Source organism: Tachypleus tridentatus, chromosome 6 (assembly GCF_004210375.1).
Source record: "Tachypleus tridentatus isolate NWPU-2018 chromosome 6, ASM421037v1, whole genome shotgun sequence".
Taxonomy (NCBI): domain Eukaryota; kingdom Metazoa; phylum Arthropoda; class Merostomata; order Xiphosura; family Limulidae; genus Tachypleus; species Tachypleus tridentatus.
The window spans coordinates 152,390,385-152,414,092 of NC_134830.1; the positions used below are offsets into that span (position 1 = coordinate 152,390,385).

The 23,708-nt window shown below is 34.2% G+C and overlaps 1 protein-coding gene across 1 annotated transcript in view; it reads right to left on the bottom strand.

The window, feature by feature from the left end:
- Positions 1-10,597, bottom strand: part of LOC143254090 (uncharacterized) — a 33,519-nt gene extending 22,922 nt beyond the window's left edge. The window contains exon 1 of the mRNA XM_076508846.1: positions 10,442-10,597. Coding sequence (XP_076364961.1) covers positions 10,442-10,493 — 52 coding nt within the window. The 5' untranslated portion in view covers positions 10,494-10,597. The remainder of the gene's footprint in view (positions 1-10,441) is intronic.
- Between the last annotated feature and the right edge of the window lie 13,111 nt (positions 10,598-23,708).

Below are 23,708 nucleotides of genomic sequence, written 5' to 3' on the forward strand. Positions count from 1 at the left end.
TGACGGTGTGAAGACAGTCAGTACAGATAACAACACAATATATACACAACAATAAACGACGTAACTCATAACGGTGTGAAGACAGTCAGTATAGAAAACAACACAATATTTACACAACAATAAACGACGTAACTTATGACGGTGTGAAGACAGTCAGTATAGAAAACAACAAAACAATTACACAACACTAAACGACGTAACTCTTGACGGTGTGAAGACAGTCAGTATAGAAAACAACACAATATTTACACAACAATAAACGACGTAACTCATGACGGTGTGAAGACAGTCAATATAGAAAACAACACAATATTTACACAACAATAAACGACGTAATTCATGACGGTGTGAAGACAGTCAGTACAGATAACAACACAATATATACACAACAATAAACGACGTAACTCATGACGGTGTGAAGACAGACAGTATAGAAAACAGGTCAAGGAGTTAACTCTGATACTTCACACAGACTGCAGGAGCAAACTGTATCTTTCTGTTTTCTTCCAATTGTTTCGACTTGATTTACTGTATTTTCTATTTCCAGAAGTTTAGTTTTAATTGTTTGTATTATTCTGAAAACACCGTTTCTTAGTTGTGATCTTAAATTGTTGGAAGTTTTGGATGAAATGTTTACTTTTGGAATATTGACGCAGCATGCTTTACTTTTATAAAATGAACTTTATGTTTTCTAACATTATCATGGTTATACAAAATGATACCAGTAGTGTAGAAACATTAAAACCCACAGACATTTCAAAGCAGTTTATTCAATTTGAAAGACTGGCCCTATTAACGCGAGGCCCCGGCATGGCTAGGTGAATAAGGCACTTGACCCGTAATATAAGGGTCGCGGGTTCGAATCCCCGTCACACCAACCATGCTCCTACTTTCAGCCGTGGGGGCATTATTATGTGACGGTCAATCCCACTAAACGTTGGTAAAAGAGTACCCCAAGAGTTGACGGTGGGTGGTGACGACTAGCTGCCTTCCCTCTAGTTTTACACTGCAAAATTAGGGACGGATAGCACAGATAGCCCTTGTGTAGCTTTGCGCGAAATTCAAAAACAAACAAATATATGACACTTCTGTGTGAGTTTGTGAGCAAAATTTTTCTATAACAGTTGAATGGATTTTCATGAAAATTAGCAAACATCTGGCCTATGACTAAACTTAGAAGTGTTTGAAGGGTTGAGATCAAAGATCAAAGTCACTAAAAAAAACCCATTCACACTATTACAATAAAAAATTATCGGACGTTGATAAATAAAACTTATGAAGGATATTATTTTACAATAGTCCACCTAAAGTGGTCCGTGCCCGTTGATAAATACGCATATACGGACACATTTTCGTTTATTTAGGGTTGAATATGATTGAACGCTGCGCGACGGAGGTATACGTTCTAATCGGTGTTAAAGTCTGGTAACAAGATATTAACCGGTTTGATATTCTATGTTTAGGCTGCTAATCTGCTGCCGTCTTCATGAAAGTTCTGTGTTAGTAGAGGTCATAATTCGATCCTGGGTCTTCTTGTTAGAATGTCTAGTATATAATCCCGGCTTCAGCTGTTCTTCACTGGGGAGGCAGAGGCAAAGAGACTTATCATGCGGTCAAAATTAAAATTACATTAACTAATTAATTATATCAATGGGCAACATTTGATTGGGGGGATCAACGAAATTTCAGGGGACGAACCCTGATCCACCCTCTAGTGTTGCCCTGTGGTCAGTTGGAAATAAAAGGGGATTATTCTGTCAGTTTCTAGTCATGACGAAAATCAAAAAAAATATATGCCTTACAAGTCGTAGCGAGTGTTTTAATTACTGCACTCAGCAACAGTTTAACAACTAATTTTTAATTACTGCACTAAGCAACAGTTTAACAACTAATTTTTAATTACTACACTAAACAACAGTTTAACAACTAATTTTTAATTACTACATTAAGCAACAGTTTAACAACTAATTTTTAATTAATGCACTCAGCAACAGTTTACCAACTATTTTTTAATTAATTCACTCAGCAACAGTTTAACAACTATCTTTTAATTACTGCACTAAGCAACAGTTTAACAACTAATTTTTAATTACTGCACTAAGCAACAGTTTAACAACTAATTTTTAATTACTACACTAAACAACAGTTTAACAACTAATTTTTAATTACTACATTAAGCAACAGTTTAACAACTAATTTTTAATTACTGCACTAAACAACAGTTTAACAACTAATTTTTAATTACTGCACTAAACAACAGTTTAACAACTTATTTTTAATTACTGCACTTAGCAACAGTTTAACAACTAATTTTTAATTACTGCACTAAGCAACAGTTTAACAACTATTTTAATTACTGCATTAAGCGACAGTTTAACAACTATTTTTAATTACTGCATTAAGCAACAGTTTAACAACTATTTTTAATTACTGCACTAAGCAACAGTTTAACAACTAATTTTTAATTACTACACTAAACAACAGTTTAACAACTAATTTTTAATTACTGCATTAAGCAACAGTTTAACAACTATTTTAATTATTGCACTCAGCAAGAGTTTAACAACTATTTTTAATTACTGCATTAAGCAAGAGTTTAACAACTAATTTTTAATTACTGCATTAAGCAACAGTTTAACAACTATTTTAATTACTGCATTAAGCAACAGTTTAACAACTATTTTTAATTACTGCATTAAGCAACAGTTTAACAACTATTTTTAATTATTGCACTCAGCAAGAGTTTAACAACTATTTTTAATTACTGCACTCAGCAAGAGTTTAACAACTAATTTTTAATTACTGCACTAAGCAACAGTTTAACAACTATTTTAATTACTGCATTAAGCGACAGTTTAACAACTATTTTTAATTACTGCATTAAGCAACAGTTTAACAACTATTTTTAATTACTGCACTCAGCAAGAGTTTAACAACTATTTTTAATTATTGCACTCAGCAAGAGTTTAACAACTATTTTTAATTACTGCACTCAGCAAGAGTTTAACAACTAATTTTTAATTACTGCACTAAGCAACAGTTTAACAACTATTTTAATTACTGCATTAAGCGACAGTTTAACAACTATTTTTAATTACTGCATTAAGCAACAGTTTAACAACTATTTTTAATTACTGCATTAAGCAACAGTTTAACAACTATTTTTAATTACTGCACTAAGCAACAGTTTAACAACTAATTTTTAATTACTACATTAAGCAACAGTTTAACAACTAATTTTTAATTACTGCACTAAACAACAGTTTAACAACTAATTTTAATTACTGCACTAAACAACAGTTTAACAACTTATTTTAATTACTGCACTTAGCAACAGTTTAACAACTAATTTTAATTACTGCACTAAGCAACAGTTTAACAACTATTTTAATTACTGCATTAAGCAACAGTTTAACAACTATTTTAATTACTGCATTAAGCAACAGTTTAACAACTATTTTAATTATTGCACTCAGCAAGAGTTTAACAACTATTTTAATTACTGCACTCAGCAAGAGTTTAACAACTAATTTTAATTACTGCACTAAGCAACAGTTTAACAACTATTTTAATTACTGCATTAAGCGACAGTTTAACAACTATTTTAATTACTGCATTAAGCAACAGTTTAACAACTATTTTTAATTACTGCACTCAGCAAGAGTTTAACAACTATTTTAATTATTGCACTCAGCAAGAGTTTAACAACTATTTTTAATTACTGCACTCAGCAAGAGTTTAACAACTAATTTTTAATTACTGCACTAAGCAACAGTTTAACAACTATTTTAATTACTGCATTAAGCGACAGTTTAACAACTATTTTAATTACTGCATTAAGCAACAGTTTAACAACTATTTTTAATTACTGCATTAAGCAACAGTTTAACAACTAATTTTAATTACTGCATTAAGCAACAGTTTAACAACTATTTTAATTATTGCACTCAGCAAGAGTTTAACAACTATTTTAATTACTGCACTCAGCAAGAGTTTAACAACTAATTTTTCATTACTGCATTAAGCAAGAGTTTAACAACTAATTTTTAATTACTGCATTAAGCAACAGTTTAACAACTATTTTAATTACTGCATTAAGCAACAGTTTAACAACTATTTTTAATTATTGCACTCAGCAAGAGTTTAACAACTAATTTTTAATTACTGCACTAAGCAACAGTTTAACAACTAATTTTTAACTACTGCACTAAGAAACAGTTTAACAACTATTTTACTTACTGCATTAAGCAACAGTTTAACAACTATTTTTAATTACTGCACTAAGCAACAGTTTAACAACTAATTTTTAATTACTGTACTAGGCAACAGTTTTAACGAGCATTTGTTACTATTATTATTGTAGTAAGCGACAGTTTAAACTGTTTTAAAACTCGTGACATGAACTCACTAATTGGAACTCGAGGCCCTGAATTTCCAGTTGGTCTCTTGAAAAATTGGAATAGAAAACCGCAGTTGATGTCAAACTGAAATGTTGAAAATTCCTGCTCCTATGGGCCCGAACCTAAAATATTTTAAGTACCAAGGGACCCCTCGACTTCAGTGCTCTATTTATACTTGTTTCATTTAGAGCAGAGCCACACAATAGACTATCTGCGCTCTGTTCAACGTGGGAATCAAACTCTGGATTTTAGTGTTGTAATTTTAAACTTGTCGCTGACCCACTAAAAGACCTGCTTGTACTAACTTCATGTCACAAGCACGTGCGTGCGTGCGTGTGTGTGTGCATATGCAAACAAAAACAAAATTAATTTATATATTAACAAAGGTATCTGGTAATATCGGTCTTAAAAAGTAATGCTATACATGGCGGGCGGGGGACGCCGCGTATAGCATTTTGAGCCTAGCATAAGAGAAGCTCGTCCGATGGAAAGGTTACTATTAAAATTAAAGATCACTTTAGTTTGGCGTCGTCTTCATATGTTTTGGACACGAGTTTCCTTGATCTCTCGAGTCCTCGTCTGTAGAAGTAAGACAGTAAATCTGAGATGGCTCAAATACGAATCTTTCGTCCAACTATTTAACCGATTAAACTCGACATTCGGGGTTCTAATTATCTGAGTTCATCTAATAAGTTACATCAACTAGATTGATCAGGACAACTTGAGATACCAGTCAGAGAGACAATTCTGTTTTATTTATAGAGATGAGTGTAAAAAACAATTATTCTGCTTAGTAAATTCGATACGAACCTTCATATCCATAATAAACTATTCAACTGGTCCACTTGAAACACAGAAGGTTATTTGGAATATTCATTAACATTGAAAGCTCTGAAACATGTTTTCATTAGATTCTGTTTACTTGGTAAGTGCATATTGCCACGAGCAAGAAACTTTCTATTCATTGAGAAGACGTAACGTTCAGAAATAATGAGAAATAAACTTATTATTGTTTTCAAATATTTCGAGGATTCTCTAAGAAGTTCTTATTGGTTCAAGAAGAATTCCTACTTGAACTTGAGAGTTGTTATAAAGCGTCTACGTTACGAGTAAAAAGACCAAAAGAAAGCGAATCAAATATTGCAAATAAAGTATCCAAGATCATTGAACAAGAGGACAGAAAATTCTAATATCATACATCATTTAGAAAACATTAGAACGACAGATAATTTTGACAAATATGCAAAGCATAGAAAAGGTTGCGTTATGTTGCAAAGAACTTTAGTTTTAAACTCTTGAGCTTACAGTATGTTGCATACTCTTTTTACATGTGTATTCTTCGATAAACTATTCCAAACGGACACCAGTCTGATATTAGAGTACTTAACATTTGTCACCTTCTTACACACGGTACATATTTCACTGATTAGTTGGCTCTCTCTCTAGCCACACCTCTTCACATACTTTATCGCACTAATTGATTGTTTGTTTTTTTAATTCGCGCAAAACTACACGACAGCTATCTGCGCTAGCCGTTCCTAACTTATCAGTGTAAAACTATAGGGAAAACATCACCACCCACCGCCAACTCTTGAGCTACGCTTTCACCAACGAATATTGGGACTGATATTCACATTATAACGCCACCACGGCTCAAAGGGCGAGCATGTTTGGTGTGACGGGGATTCGAAACCGCGACCCTCCAATTAGGAATCGAGTGCCTTAACCACCTAGCCATGTCGGGCCCAGAAGTGTCGAAGTAAGAGTGTTTTTTATAACCAAAATGGCGGCTGAAACCTATTTTGTATAGAAAATACTTTCTTTTGAGTTAGTAACTGTTAGGAATCGTAAGACTTCAATACCTTTTCTCAATCTTTATAGCTAATAGACTCGCGTAACCTTTGAACATATCAGTCAGTCCCGTGTTACCTTGACAACAGAATCATATAGGTTTCAGTTTTTATATCTTTATTATGAATCGGAGATTGGACACTTAAAGCTATGGCAGAATACAGACTACCTGGTATCTTGTACGTAGGCGTGTGACATTATAATTAGGGTTTCAATGAAGAAGATAATAGATATCATATATTCCATTACAATTTCTATGAATCAACAAGCCCTTGGATACTTTACGTTCAATTCTTCAGACTATTTTAGTCCTCAAAGTAATTCTCTGGTATAGCAAAGATTAATATACATGTAAAGAATCGTACAAAAACATTTAGAAACTAACAGGATTCCTATTCTACACAAATATATAGTTAGAAGGTAACAAGGATTCCTATTCTACACAAACATATAGTTAGAAGGTGACAAGGATTCCTATTCTACACAAACATATAGTTAGAAGGTGACAAGGATTCCTATTCTACACAAACATATAGTTAGAAGGTGACAAGGATTCTATTCTACACAAACATATAGTTAGAAGGTAACAAGGTTCCTATTCTACACAAACATATAGTTAGAAGGTAACAAGGATTCCTATTCTACACAAGCATATAGTTAGAAGGTAACAAGGATTCCTATTCTACACAAAGATATAGTTAGAAGGTGACAAGGATTCTATTCTACACAAACGTATGGTTAGAAGGTGACAAGGATTCTATTCTACACAAACATATAGTTAGAAGGTGACAAGGATTCCTATTCTACACAAACATATAGTTAGAAGGTGACAAGGTTCCTATTCTACACAAACATATAGTTAGAAGGTGACAAAGATTCCTATTCAACACAAACATACAGTTAGAAGGTGACAAGGATTCCTATTCTACACAAACATATAGTTAGAAGGTGACAAGGATTCCTATTCTACACAAACATATAGTTAGAAGGTGACACGGATTCCTATTCTACACAAACATATAGTTAGAAGGTAACAAGGATTCCTATTCTACACTAACATATAGTTAGAAGGTAACAAGGATTCCTATTCTACACAAAATATAGTTAGAAGGTAACAAGGATTCCTATTCTACACAAACATATAGTTAGAAGGTAACAAGGATTCCTATTCTACAAAACATATAGTTAGAAGGTGACAAGGATTCCTATTCTATACAAACATATAGTTAGAAGGTGACAAGGATTCCTATTCTACACAAACATATAGTTAGAAGGTAACAAGGATTCCTATTCTACACAAAAAATATAGTTAGAAGGTAACAAGGTTCCTATTCTACACAAACATATAGTTAGAAGGTGACAAGGATTCTTATTCTACACAAACATATAGTTAGAAGGTGACAAGGATTCCTATTCTACACAAACATATAGTTAGAAGGTAACAAGGATTCCTATTCTACACAAACATATAGTTAGAAGGTAACAAGGATTCCTATTCTACAAAACATATAGTTAGAAGGTGACAAGGATTCCTATTCTATACAAACATATAGTTAGAGGGTGACAAGGATTCCTATTCTACACAAACATATAGTTAGAAGGTGACAAGGATTCTATTCTACACAAACATATGGTTAGAAGGTAACAAGGTTCCTATTCTACACAAACATATAGTTAGAAGGTAACAAGGATTCCTATTCTACAAAACATATAGTTAGAAGGTGACAAGGATTCCTATTCTATACAAACATATGGTTAGAAGGTGACAAGGATTCCTATTCTACACAAACATATAGTTAGAAGGTGACAAGGATTCCTATTCTACACAAACATATAGTTAGAAGGTGACAAGGATTCCTATTCTACACAAACATATAGTTAGAAGGTAACAAGGATTCCTATTCTACACAAACATATAGTTAGAAGGTGACAAGGATTCCTATTCTACACAAACATATAGTTAGAAGGTAACAAGGTTCCTATTCTACACAAACATATAGTTAGAAGGTAACAAGGATTCCTATTCTACACAAACATATAGTTAGAAGGTAACAAGGTTCTATTCTACACAAACATATAGTTAGAAGGTGACAAGGTTCCTATTCTACACAAACATATAGTTAGAAGGTGACAAGGTTCTATTCTACACAAACATATAGTTAGAAGGTGACAAGGTTCTATTCTACACAAACATATAATTAGAAGGTGACAAAGATTCCTATTCAACACAAACATATAGTTAGAAGGTGACAAGGATTCCTATTCTACACAAACATATAGTTAGAAAGTAACAGAGATCCTTATTCTACAAAACCATTTGGTTAGAATATTGTAGTGATTCCTATTGTAAAGTTATTTTGAAAGTAAAATGAATTACCCCACGAGACAAATTTATTGTTTTATTTACCTTTTAAAAATATATCTGTTTTTTTACTGTGTCACCGAAAGAACACCAGGAATCTAACACTGGAAGCAAAACTTGTCCGGAACTTAGCCAGAGTAAGCTTGATAGTATAGCAATAAATATATCATGAAGAGATTTATCAAACGCTTTTGCTCTGTTAGAAAGACAACGTATATCACGTTATTTGTACGTTGTCTTCTACTTGAGAAATAAGCAGTGATGGGTAACAAAGCACATCAGTCATGTAAGTGAATTGTTTTAAACTCAGTTAGACAGCCGTAACCAACTGTCGCGTGCGTTAGGTAAATCAGGCAACGACGTCGTGCTCGTGCACATCTCCACAGGTTCCACGTTTACGTGAAAAGCATGCTCAGCTCGTGCATAAAGCTTTAAGTAAAAGTCGGGAACTGACAACACTTTTACATAAATGCCTATAGTTGGTTTGTTTAAATAGTTCAGTAGGCTTACGACAAACAGTTATTTTGTTTGTGTTTAACTCGCTGTTCGTCTCTTTATCAAATCATTTTCACCTCTCTTTCAATCAGTCCTATTTTGATTATTCTGTCTTTGCTGTGTGTATATATATATACATATATATATATATATTTGATTGTTTCTTTTTCTTCTTTATCTGTCCCCCAAAGTGGCTCAGCGGTATGTCTGTGGACTTATAACGCTAAAATCCGGTTTCGATACCCGTGGTGGACAAAGCACAGATAGCACATTCTGTAGCTTTGTGCTTAATTCAAAACAAGAACAACTTCTTTATATAGTAATCCTAACTACATTCCCATTCTGTTTGGGCCCCGGCATGGCCAGGTGGTTAGTGCGCTTGATTCGTAATCTGAGGTTCGCGTGTTCGAATCCCCGTCACACCAAACATGCTCGTCCTTTCAGCCATGGGAACGTTACGGTGTGATATACAATCCCACTATTCGTTGTTAAAGAGGAACCCAAGAGTTGGCGGTGGGTGGTGATAACTAGCTGCCTTCCCTCTAGTCTTACACTGCTAAATTAGGAACGGTTAGCGCAGATAGCCCTCGAGTAGCTTTGCGCGAAATTCAAAACAAAACTTCTATTTACGGTTGTCCCCGCTATACAGCGGTAAGTTTACAATTTAAAATGCTAAAATCAGGGTTCGATTCCCGCGGTGTACCCAGCAGATAGCCAGATGTGGCTTTGCATTAATAAAACACACATACTAGTTACGGCATCATTCTCGTTGTGTTTTTTTCCTTCAATCACTGTTTTGTTTCTATTTCTGTCTTATTATGAAATCACCTTGATCCATCAGTTACCTATGTACCCAACGTTTCTGTGTTTTAACCTTAAATCTCAGTTACTGAACCATACTTTTAACAACCCTCTGTTTTTATTCACCGTTATGTATTCACACCAGTCCTTAACTAATCTACTACGGCTGAATTACGTTCAGTTTCTAATAATCTTATATTTTATTTATCCCCACCCCGCCTGGGAAAGCGGAAAGTTTTACGCACTTCAACGCTAAAATCCGGGGTCCGATTCCCCTCAGTGCACTCAGCGTATAGTCAATGTGGCTTTGCTTTGAAACATGGGGATTTTAAAATAAAAAAATTATAGCAAATCTGGATTCATTTCTTAAACGTTTTCACCAAACTAACCTAATTCTGGTAACTCTGGTCTCCTAACGTCTCTGTAACCGTAGCTCAAAATTACAGACAAATAAAATAAATTTCTTACGAAAAAACTTTTCTAGGAAAAATAAAATATTTTCTAAATGAGATAAAAACACTAGTTAAATTACCTTCTGCTGTAGCTACGACCACGTGAATCACATACAACAACACAAGTCTCATGGAGGAAGAAACAAGACCACGTGCCCTCGTGTATCTGCCAGTGAGAGTGGACTGCCTGGTGAGCTCGCGCTGCTTGAAGATAAATAAGTCAACCGTACTTCATATAGGGCTTCCTGAATCGATGCGGGTTTGTTGAAAACTTTGTAACTGTGAGCAAACCTTGAGATTAGTTGGCGGGAAAGATACACGAGTAGCAGTGGCAGCTGTTTGTGGTTGATATGAACATCTTCGTCCATACGTGGTTCGTGAAACAACTATTTCGTGTTTGTTCGTTTGTTGAATTTCACCCAAAGTTACACGAGGGCTATCTGTACTAGTTCCTTACGTCACCCATGGGATTGATCGTAGGGCTATAACGCTCTCTATGGCTGAAGAGGCGAGAATAGTTGGTGACGGGATTCGAACCCACGACCCATAACTTGTGAGGCGAATGCCCCTAATCACTAGACTAGGCCAGACTCAACTATTTCGTAGATCGGATTAGAATATTTTGTTGTAGTGAAAGAAACGGAGCCTTATCCATTGAGTACATACCACAGTTGTTTATCTTATCCACTCAATATATACCACAGTTGTTTATCTTATCCACTGAATACATAACACAGTTGTTTATCTTATCCACTGAATACATACCACAGTTGTTTATCTTATCCACTGAGTACATACCACAGTTGTTTATCTTATCCACTGAGTACATACCACAGTTGTTTATCTTATCCACTGAGTACATACCACAGTTGTTTATCTTATCCACTGAATACATACCACAGTTGTTTATCTTATCCACTGAGTACATACCACAGTTGTTTATCTTATCCACTGAATATATACCACAGTTTTTTATCTTATCTACTGAGTACATACCACAGTTGTTTATCTTATCCACTGAATATATACCACAGTTGTTTAACTGATCCACTGAATACATACCACAGTTGTTTATCTTATCCTCTGAATACATACCACAGTTGTTTATCTTATCCACTGAATACATACCACAGTTGTTTATCTTATCCACTGAGTACATACCACAGTTGTTTATCCTATCCACAGAATATATACCACAGTTTTGTACCTTATCTACTGAGTACATACCACAGTTGTTTATCTTATCCACTGAATACATACCACAGTTGTTTATCTTATCCACTGAGTACATACCACAGTTGTTTATCTTATCCACTGAATACATTCCACAGTTGTTTATCTTATCCACTGAATACATACCACAGTTGTTTATCTTATCCACTGAATACATACCACAGTTGTTTATCTTATCCACTGAGTATATACCACAGTTGTTTATCTTATCCACTGAGTACATACCACAGTTGTTTATCTTATCCACTGAATACATATCACAGTTGTTTATCTTATCCACTGAGTACATACCACAGTTGTTTATCCTATCCACAGAATATATACCACAGTTTTGTACCTTATCTACTGAGTACATACCACAGTTGTTTATCTTATCCACTGAATACATACCACAGTTGTTTATCTTATCCACTGAGTACATACCACAGTTGTTTATCTTATCCACTGAATACATTCCACAGTTGTTTATCTTATCCACTGAATACATACCACAGTTGTTTATCTTATCCACTGAATACATACCACAGTTGTTTATCTTATCCACTGAGTATATACCACAGTTGTTTATCTTATCCACTGAGTACATACCACAGTTGTTTATCTTATCCACTGAATATATACCACAATTGTTTATCTTATCCACTGAATACATACCACAGTTGTTTATCTTATCCTCTGAATACATACCACAGTTGTTTATCTTATCCACTGAATACATACCACAGTTGTTTATCTTATCCACTGAGTACATACCACAGTTGTTTATCCTATCCACAGAATATATACCACAGTTTTGTACCTTATCTACTGAGTACATACCACAGTTGTTTATCTTATCACTGAATACATACCACAGTTGTTTATCTTATCCACTGAGTACATACCACAGTTGTTTATCTTATCCACTGAATACATACCACAGTTGTTTATCTTATCCACTGAATACATACCACAGTTGTTTATCTTATCCACTGAGTACATACCACAGTTGTTTATCTTATTCACTGAATACATTCCACAGTTGTTTATCTTATCCACTGAATACATACCACAGTTGTTTATTTTATCCACTGAGTATATACCACAGTTGTTTATCTTATCCACTGAGTACATACCACAGTTGTTTATCTTATCCACTGAATACATATCACAGTTGTTTATCTTATCCACTGAGTACATACCACAGTTGTTTATCCTATCCACAGAATATATACCACAGTTTTGTACCTTATCTACTGAGTACATACCACAGTTGTTTATCTTATCCACTGAATACATACCACAGTTGTTTATCTTATCCACTGAGTACATACCACAGTTGTTTATCTTATCCACTGAATACATTCCACAGTTGTTTATCTTATCCACTGAATACATACCACAGTTGTTTATCTTATCCACTGAATACATACCACAGTTGTTTATCTTATCCACTGAGTATATACCACAGTTGTTTATCTTATCCACTGAGTACATACCACAGTTGTTTATCTTATCCACTGAATATATACCACAATTGTTTATCTTATCCACTGAATACATACCACAGTTGTTTATCTTATCCACTGAATACATACCACAGTTGTTTATCTTGTCCACTGAATAATTCCACAGTTGTTTATCTTATCCACTGAATAGATACCACAGTTGTTTATCTTATCCACTGAGTACATACCACAGTTGTTTATCTTATCCACTGAATACATTCCACAGTTGTTTATCTTATCCACTGAGTACATACCACAGTTGTTTATCTTATCCACTGAATACATACCACAATTGTTTATCTTATCCACTGAATACATACCACAGTTGTTTATCCTATCCACAGAATATATACCACAGTTTTTTATCTTATCTACTGAGTACATACCACAGTTGTTTATCTTATCCACTGAATACATTCCACAGTTGTTTATCTTATCCACTGAATACATTCCACAGTTGTTTATCTTATCCACTGAATACATACCACAGTTGTTTATCTTATCCACTGAGTACATACCACAGCTGTTTATCTTATCCACTGAATACATACCACAGTTGTTTATCTTATCCACTGAATACATACCACAGTTGTTTATCTTATCCACTGAGTACATACCACAGCTGTTTATCTTATCCACTGAGTACATACCACAGTTGTTTATCTTATCCACTGAATACATTCCACAGTTGTTTATCTTATCCACTGAATACATACCACAGTTGTTTATCTTATCCACTGAATACATACCACAGTTGTTTATCTTATCCACTGAGTATATACCACAGTTGTTTATCTTATCCACTGAGTACATACCACAGTTGTTTATCTTATCCACTGAATATATACCACAATTGTTTATCTTATCCACTGAATACATACCACAGTTGTTTATCTTATCCTCTGAATACATACCACAGTTGTTTATCTTATCCACTGAATACATACCACAGTTGTTTATCTTATCCACTGAGTACATACCACAGTTGTTTATCCTATCCACAGAATATATACCACAGTTTTGTACCTTATCTACTGAGTACATACCACAGTTGTTTATCTTATCACTGAATACATACCACAGTTGTTTATCTTATCCACTGAGTACATACCACAGTTGTTTATCTTATCCACTGAATACATACCACAGTTGTTTATCTTATCCACTGAATACATACCACAGTTGTTTATCTTATCCACTGAGTACATACCACAGTTGTTTATCTTATTCACTGAATACATTCCACAGTTGTTTATCTTATCCACTGAATACATACCACAGTTGTTTATCTTATCCACTGAGTATATACCACAGTTGTTTATCTTATCCACTGAGTACATACCACAGTTGTTTATCTTATCCACTGAATACATATCACAGTTGTTTATCTTATCCACTGAGTACATACCACAGTTGTTTATCCTATCCACAGAATATATACCACAGTTTTGTACCTTATCTACTGAGTACATACCACAGTTGTTTATCTTATCCACTGAATACATACCACAGTTGTTTATCTTATCCACTGAGTACATACCACAGTTGTTTATCTTATCCACTGAATACATTCCACAGTTGTTTATCTTATCCACTGAATACATACCACAGTTGTTTATCTTATCCACTGAATACATACCACAGTTGTTTATCTTATCCACTGAATAGATACCACAGTTGTTTATCTTATCCACTGAGTACATACCACAGTTGTTTATCTTATCCACTGAATACATTCCACAGTTGTTTATCTTATCCACTGAGTACATACCACAGTTGTTTATCTTATCCACTGAATACATACCACAATTGTTTATCTTATCCACTGAATACATACCACAGTTGTTTATCCTATCCACAGAATATATACCACAGTTTTTTTATCTTATCTACTGAGTACATACCACAGTTGTTTATCTTATCCACTGAATACATTCCACAGTTGTTTATCTTATCCACTGAATACATTCCACAGTTGTTTATCTTATCCACTGAATACATACCACAGTTGTTTATCTTATTCACTGAGTACATACCACAGCTGTTTATCTTATCCACTGAATACATACCACAGTTGTTTATCTTATCCACTGAATACATACCACAGTTGTTTATCTTATCCACTGAGTACATACCACAGCTGTTTATCTTATCCACTGAATACATACCACAGTTGTTTATCTTATCCACTGAGTACATACCACAATTGTTTATCTTATCCACTGAATACATTCCACAGTTGTTTATCTTATCCACTGAATACATACCACAGTTGTTTATCTTATCCACTGAATACATACCACAGTTGTTTATCTTATCCACTGAGTATATACCACAGTTGTTTATCTTATCCACTGAGTACATACCACAGTTGTTTATCTTATCCACTGAATACATATCACAGTTGTTTATCTTATCCACTGAGTACATACCACAGTTGTTTATCCTATCCACAGAATATATACCACAGTTTTGTACCTTATCTACTGAGTACATACCACAGTTGTTTATCTTATCCACTGAATACATACCACAGTTGTTTATCTTATCCACTGAGTACATACCACAGTTGTTTATCTTATCCACTGAATACATTCCACAGTTGTTTATCTTATCCACTGAATACATACCACAGTTGTTTATCTTATCCACTGAATACATACCACAGTTGTTTATCTTATCCACTGAGTATATACCACAGTTGTTTATCTTATCCACTGAGTACATACCACAGTTGTTTATCTTATCCACTGAATATATACCACAATTGTTTATCTTATCCACTGAATACATACCACAGTTGTTTATCTTATCCTCTGAATACATACCACAGTTGTTTATCTTATCCACTGAATACATACCACAGTTGTTTATCTTATCCACTGAGTACATACCACAGTTGTTTATCCTATCCACAGAATATATACCACAGTTTTGTACCTTATCTACTGAGTACATACCACAGTTGTTTATCTTATCACTGAATACATACCACAGTTGTTTATCTTATCCACTGAGTACATACCACAGTTGTTTATCTTATCCACTGAATACATACCACAGTTGTTTATCTTATCCACTGAATACATACCACAGTTGTTTATCTTATCCACTGAGTACATACCACAGTTGTTTATCTTATTCACTGAATACATTCCACAGTTGTTTATCTTATCCACTGAATACATACCACAGTTGTTTATCTTATCCACTGAGTATATACCACAGTTGTTTATCTTATCCACTGAGTACATACCACAGTTGTTTATCTTATCCACTGAATACATATCACAGTTGTTTATCTTATCCACTGAGTACATACCACAGTTGTTTATCCTATCCACAGAATATATACCACAGTTTTTTGTACCTTATCTACTGAGTACATACCACAGTTGTTTATCTTATCCACTGAATACATACCACAGTTGTTTATCTTATCCACTGAGTACATACCACAGTTGTTTATCTTATCCACTGAATACATTCCACAGTTGTTTATCTTATCCACTGAATACATACCACAGTTGTTTATCTTATCCACTGAATACATACCACAGTTGTTTATCTTATCCACTGAGTATATACCACAGTTGTTTATCTTATCCACTGAATACATACCACAGTTGTTTATCTTGTCCACTGAATAATTCCACAGTTGTTTATCTTATCCACTGAATAGATACCACAGTTGTTTATCTTATCCACTGAGTACATACCACAGTTGTTTATCTTATCCACTGAATACATTCCACAGTTGTTTATCTTATCCACTGAGTACATACCACAGTTGTTTATCTTATCCACTGAATACATACCACAATTGTTTATCTTATCCACTGAATACATACCACAGTTGTTTATCCTATCCACAGAATATATACCACAGTTTTTTATCTTATCTACTGAATACATTCCACAGTTGTTTATCTTATCCACTGAGTACATACCACAGTTGTTTATCTTATCCACTGAATACATACCACAATTGTTTATCTTATCCACTGAATACATACCACAGTTGTTTATCCTATCCACAGAATATATACCACAGTTTTTTATCTTATCTACTGAGTACATACCACAGTTGTTTATCTTATCCACTGAATACATTCCACAGTTGTTTATCTTATCCACTGAATACATTCCACAGTTGTTTATCTTATCCACTGAATACATACCACAGTTGTTTATCTTATCCACTGAGTACATACCACAGCTGTTTATCTTATCCACTGAATACATACCACAGTTGTTTATCTTATCCACTGAATACATACCACAGTTGTTTATCTTATCCACTGAGTACATACCACAGCTGTTTATCTTATCCACTGAGTACATACCACAGTTGTTTATCTTATCCACTGAATACATTCCACAGTTGTTTATCTTATCCACTGAATACATACCACAGTTGTTTATCTTATCCACTGAATACATACCACAGTTGTTTATCTTATCCACTGAGTATATACCACAGTTGTTTATCTTATCCACTGAGTACATACCACAGTTGTTTATCTTATCCACTGAATATATACCACAATTGTTTATCTTATCCACTGAATACATACCACAGTTGTTTATCTTATCCTCTGAATACATACCACAGTTGTTTATCTTATCCACTGAATACATACCACAGTTGTTTATCTTATCCACTGAGTACATACCACAGTTGTTTATCCTATCCACAGAATATATACCACAGTTTTGTACCTTATCTACTGAGTACATACCACAGTTGTTTATCTTATCACTGAATACATACCACAGTTGTTTATCTTATCCACTGAGTACATACCACAGTTGTTTATCTTATCCACTGAATACATACCACAGTTGTTTATCTTATCCACTGAATACATACCACAGTTGTTTATCTTATCCACTGAGTACATACCACAGTTGTTTATCTTATTCACTGAATACATTCCACAGTTGTTTATCTTATCCACTGAATACATACCACAGTTGTTTATCTTATCCACTGAGTATATACCACAGTTGTTTATCTTATCCACTGAGTACATACCACAGTTGTTTATCTTATCCACTGAATACATATCACAGTTGTTTATCTTATCCACTGAGTACATACCACAGTTGTTTATCCTATCCACAGAATATATACCACAGTTTTGTACCTTATCTACTGAGTACATACCACAGTTGTTTATCTTATCCACTGAATACATACCACAGTTGTTTATCTTATCCACTGAGTACATACCACAGTTGTTTATCTTATCCACTGAATACATTCCACAGTTGTTTATCTTATCCACTGAATACATACCACAGTTGTTTATCTTATCCACTGAATACATACCACAGTTGTTTATCTTATCCACTGAATAGATACCACAGTTGTTTATCTTATCCACTGAGTACATACCACAGTTGTTTATCTTATCCACTGAATACATTCCACAGTTGTTTATCTTATCCACTGAGTACATACCACAGTTGTTTATCTTATCCACTGAATACATACCACAATTGTTTATCTTATCCACTGAATACATACCACAGTTGTTTATCCTATCCACAGAATATATACCACAGTTTTTTATCTTATCTACTGAGTACATACCACAGTTGTTTATCTTATCCACTGAATACATTCCACAGTTGTTTATCTTATCCACTGAATACATTCCACAGTTGTTTATCTTATCCACTGAATACATACCACAGTTGTTTATCTTATCCACTGAGTACATACCACAGCTGTTTATCTTATCCACTGAATACATACCACAGTTGTTTATCTTATCCACTGAATACATACCACAGTTGTTTATCTTATCCACTGAGTACATACCACAGCTGTTTATCTTATCCACTGAATACATACCACAGTTGTTTATCTTATCCACTGAGTACATACCACAATTGTTTATCTTATCCACTGAATACATACCACAGTTGTTTATCTTATCCACTGAATACATACCACAATTGTTTATCTTATCCACTGAATACATACCACAGTTGTTTATCTTATCCACTGAATACATACCACAGTTGTTTATCTTATCCACTGAATACATACCACAGTTGTTTTCCAGGAAGATACGAAACATGGATATTGATTATTTATCTTTCCGAGTTCCTGGTATTAAGCGAAAGGCCCCGACGGCTCTGGATAAATTACATATGGTGTGGTTGACATATTATTACATATTGTTCCATATTTTCACTGGTAAGATCTTGGAATTTTCTCCCATTGATTCTTCTTTGGTAACTTGGCCTTCTCTGAGAACGATAAGACCAGTTTGGTGGTTTCCCATCTCTTCTGAGTGATTAATTATTAATGAATAAGTCTTATTTATAAGAGATTAAGGAAACAATTGGCTGTATTTACAATTCCTTCATTCAGATTGGTTCATGCCACAACCAGTTCCTGTCCATAAAATTAATCATACTTCAGCGATCAGTATTATCTCTGACGTATCTGGTGATCCTGGTGTTGTGTACGAAGAATATTACTGTGATTGTTTGTTTTAGAATTTCGCACAAAGTTACACGGGGGATATCTTCGCTAGACGTCCCTAATTTAGCAGTGTAAGACTAGAGGAAAGGCAGTTAGTCATCACCACTCACTGGAAACTCTTGGGCTATTCTTTTACTAACGAATAGTGGGATTAAATGTAACAGTATAACGCCCCCACGGTTGAAAGGGCGAGCATGTTTGACGTGACGAGGATTCGAACCAGCAACCCTCGATTTACGAGTCGAGGGCCCCAACCACCTGGCCATTCCGAGTCATCGTAAATGAAACAACATAACGACTTCTATATTATTAACATCGTAGGTGAAACAAACTAACGACTTTTATATCATTGACACCATAAGTGAAACAACACAACGACTTCTACAGTATTGACATCGTAAGTGAAACAACATTGCGATCTCTATATTCTTGACGTCACAGCTGTACCGACACAACGACGTACTTCTGCCACTGTATGATATGTAAAAATAAAAAATAATATCCCAGTCACACCAGGTCTGGACTTTGACACTATTCTTGTAGATTAACAATCGCAGTTAATGTCCTGTAACTCTGTTACGAACAGCACACTTTGTAAAAAAAAATTCCACCAGAATTGACCTTGGTTCATGGAATGGACTGTCCGGTAGAATACAAAATTATTATTCTGTTCCCAAGAGCATAAACTGGACAACGAATCATCTTGACATTGGAGAACGACACTGTTAATTTTAACTCAAAATTATATCGTTGTGATTGTGCATAGCTATTGTACCCAACAATTCTAATTGGTGGATTTAATTTGTAAGATAGAATTAAAGTTTAAAACTTGAATGAAACCACACACTTAGCAACACGTTATTCATTTAGTTCGCACGATTTTATTAATTGTTTAATATTTTGTTTAGGGCTACAAAAGCTCTAAAACCGGAACTTACTGTGTGCTTGCTTCATTAATTGCTCTAAGACATCCGAAGATCGCGGGTTCGAATCCCTGTCACACCAAACATGCTCGCCCTTTCAGCCGTGGGGCGTTATAATGTGACGGTCAATCCCACTATTCGTTGTTAAAAGAGTAGCCCAAAAGTTGACGGTGGGTGGTGATGACCAGCTGCCTTCCCTCTAGTCTTATACTGCTAAGTTAGGAACGGCTAGCGTAGATAGCCCTCGAGTAGTTAGCTTTTCGCGAAATACAAAACAAACAAACAAACTATGCTCTAAGACATTGAAAACAAGACAGGCGACTTGACTGACATACTGTGGCAGATACAGGAACTAGGTTAGCAGTGAAGGTAGTTGTTCTGAAAAAAATGAAATATAGGAGTGAACGTTTATTCTAAGCTGATGAACTGTTTATTAACTATGTATCACTGTTTGTGGACATTTATAAATGAATCACCCAGGTGTTATGGGTTTCTTCAGATATAATTATGATTGTTTATGTTAGGTGTTGTGGGTTTCTTCAGATTTAGTTATGATTGTTTATGTTATTTCGGTATTGTAGATTTCTTCACATATAGTTATAATTGTTTATGTTACTTAGGTGTTGTGGGTTTCTTCAGATTTAGTTATGATTGTTTATGTTAGTTAGGTGTTGTGGGTTTCTTCAGATATAGTTATAACTGTTTATGTTAGGTGTTGTGGGTTTCTTCAGATTTCGTTATGATTGTTTATGTTAGGTGTTGTGGGTTTCTTCAGATTTAGTTATGATTGTTTATGTTAGGTGTTGTGGGTTTCTTCAGATTTCGTTATGATTGTTTATGTTAGGTGTTGTGGGTTTCTTCAGATTTAGTTATGATGTTTATGTTATTTAGGTGTTGTGGGTTTCTTCAGATATAGTTATAACTGTTTATGTTAGTTAGGTGTTGTGGGTTTCTTCAGATATAGTTATAATTGTTTATGTTAGCTAGATGTTGTGGGTTTCTTCAGATGTAGTTATAATTGTTTATGTTAGCTAGATGTTGTGGGTTTCTTCAGATATAGTTATGATTGTTTATGTTAGCTAGATGTTGTGGGTTTCTTCAGATATAGTTATAATTGTTTATGTTAGCTAGATGTTGTGGGTTTCGTCAGATATTGTTATGATTGTTTATGTTAGCTAGATGTTGTGGGTTTCTTCAGATATTGTTATAATTGTTTATGTTAGCTAGATGTTGTGGGTTTCTTCAGATATAATAATGATTGTTTATGTTAGGTGTTGTGGGTTTCTTCAGATATAATTATGATTGTTTATGTTAGGTGTTGTGGGTTTCTTCAGATATAATTATGATTGTTTATGTTAGGTGTTGTGGGTTTCTTCAGATATAATTATCATTGTTTATGTTAGATGTTGTGGGTTTTTTTCAGATTTAGTTATGATTGTTTATGTTAGGTGTTGTGGGTTTCTTCAGATTTAGTTATGATTGTTTATGTTAGCTAGATGTTGTGGGTTTCTTCCAGATATAGTTATGATTGTTTATGTTAGCTAGATGTTGTGGGTTTCTTCAGATATAGTTATGATTGTTTATGTTAGCTAGATGTTGTGGGTTTCTTCAGATATAGTTATGATTGTTTATGTTAGCTAGATGTTGTGGGTTTCTTCAGATATATTTATGATTGTTTATGTTAGCTAGATGTTGTGGATTTTTTCAGATATAGTTATGATTGTTTATGTTAGCTAGATGTTGTGGGTTTCTTCAGATATAGTTATAATTGTTTATGTTAGCTAGATGTTGTGGGTTTCTTCAGATATAGTTATAATTGTTTTATGTTAGGTGTTGTGGGTTTCTTCAGATTTAGTTATGATGTTTATGTTATTTAGGTGTTGTGGGTTTCTTCAGATTTAGTTATGATTGTTTATGTTAGGTGTTGTGGGTTTCTTCAGATTTAGTTATGATTGTTTATGTTAGGTGTTGTGGGTTTCCTCAGATATAATTATGATTGTTTATGTTAGGTGTTGTGGGTTTCTTCAGATATAATTATGATTGTTTATGTTTAGGTGTTGTGGGTTTTTCACATTTAGTTATGATTGTTTATGTTAGGTGTTGTGGGTTTCTTCAGATATAGTTATAATTGTTTATGTTAGCTAGTGGGTTTCTTCAGATATAGTTATGATTGTTTATGCTAGCTAGATGTTGTGGGTTTCTTCAGATATAGTTATAATTGTTTATGTTAGCTAGATGTTGTAGGTTTCTTCAGATATAGTTATGATTGTTTATGTTAGCTAGATGTTGTGGGTTTCTTCAGATATAGTTATGATTGTTTATGTTAGCTAGATGTTGTGGGTTTCTTCAGATATAGTTATAATTGTTTATGTTAGCTAGATGTTGTGGGTTTCTTCAGATATAGTTATGATTGTTTATGTTAGCTAGATGTTGTGGGTATCTTCAGATATAGTTATAACTGACTTATTCAAGTCAAATGTTGTAAATTTCTTCGGGTTCGATTGAAATAGTAAGTGTGTTGATGTCAACTTTTCCAGAACACGTTTATTCGTTGTTGTTTTTATATTGAAACATCTTGTAAGAACGAACATAAATTTATTTCTTAAGAAATGAGCTCACCGTTTCCACCATGTTATGAGCTCACCGTTTCTACCATGTTATCCCTTAACAAAGTCACTTGGTTCTTGACTAGTGATCTAATTTTCTGATGGAACTTGGAAGAAAAGAAGGAAGACACGATATTTAATTTCCCATTTCAAAGACGATCCAAAGAGAAGACTTAAAACTACTTAATACCATAATAAGTGACGTCACCCTGAATCTTCCTCAGGTAATAACACTTCATCCTCTTACTTAGTCTCGAAGAGTTTCTCTTACGGCTTCAGTTCGCATCTTCGTGGCCAGCCAATCAACGAATTCTTTTCAAGGGGCAAAGAAACGGGCTTAAACAATAAAAAATACCACTTGAAGAGAAGCCAATGAAATAAGATAAGTTATAAAACGTAATAACATTTCTGTTTAATCGTAATAGAAGACTGCTAGGGGAAAAAATTACTGATAAAGATTTGATACGTGTCTCTTGAAATCAATTTCTGATTCCGTAGGAAGTCACTTATCCTTATTACTAGAAACGAGCGAAATGAGCTGATTCAAAGTAAAACCACGCTAGCGTAACATCTGTCTGTCTGTCCGTCTTCTACTA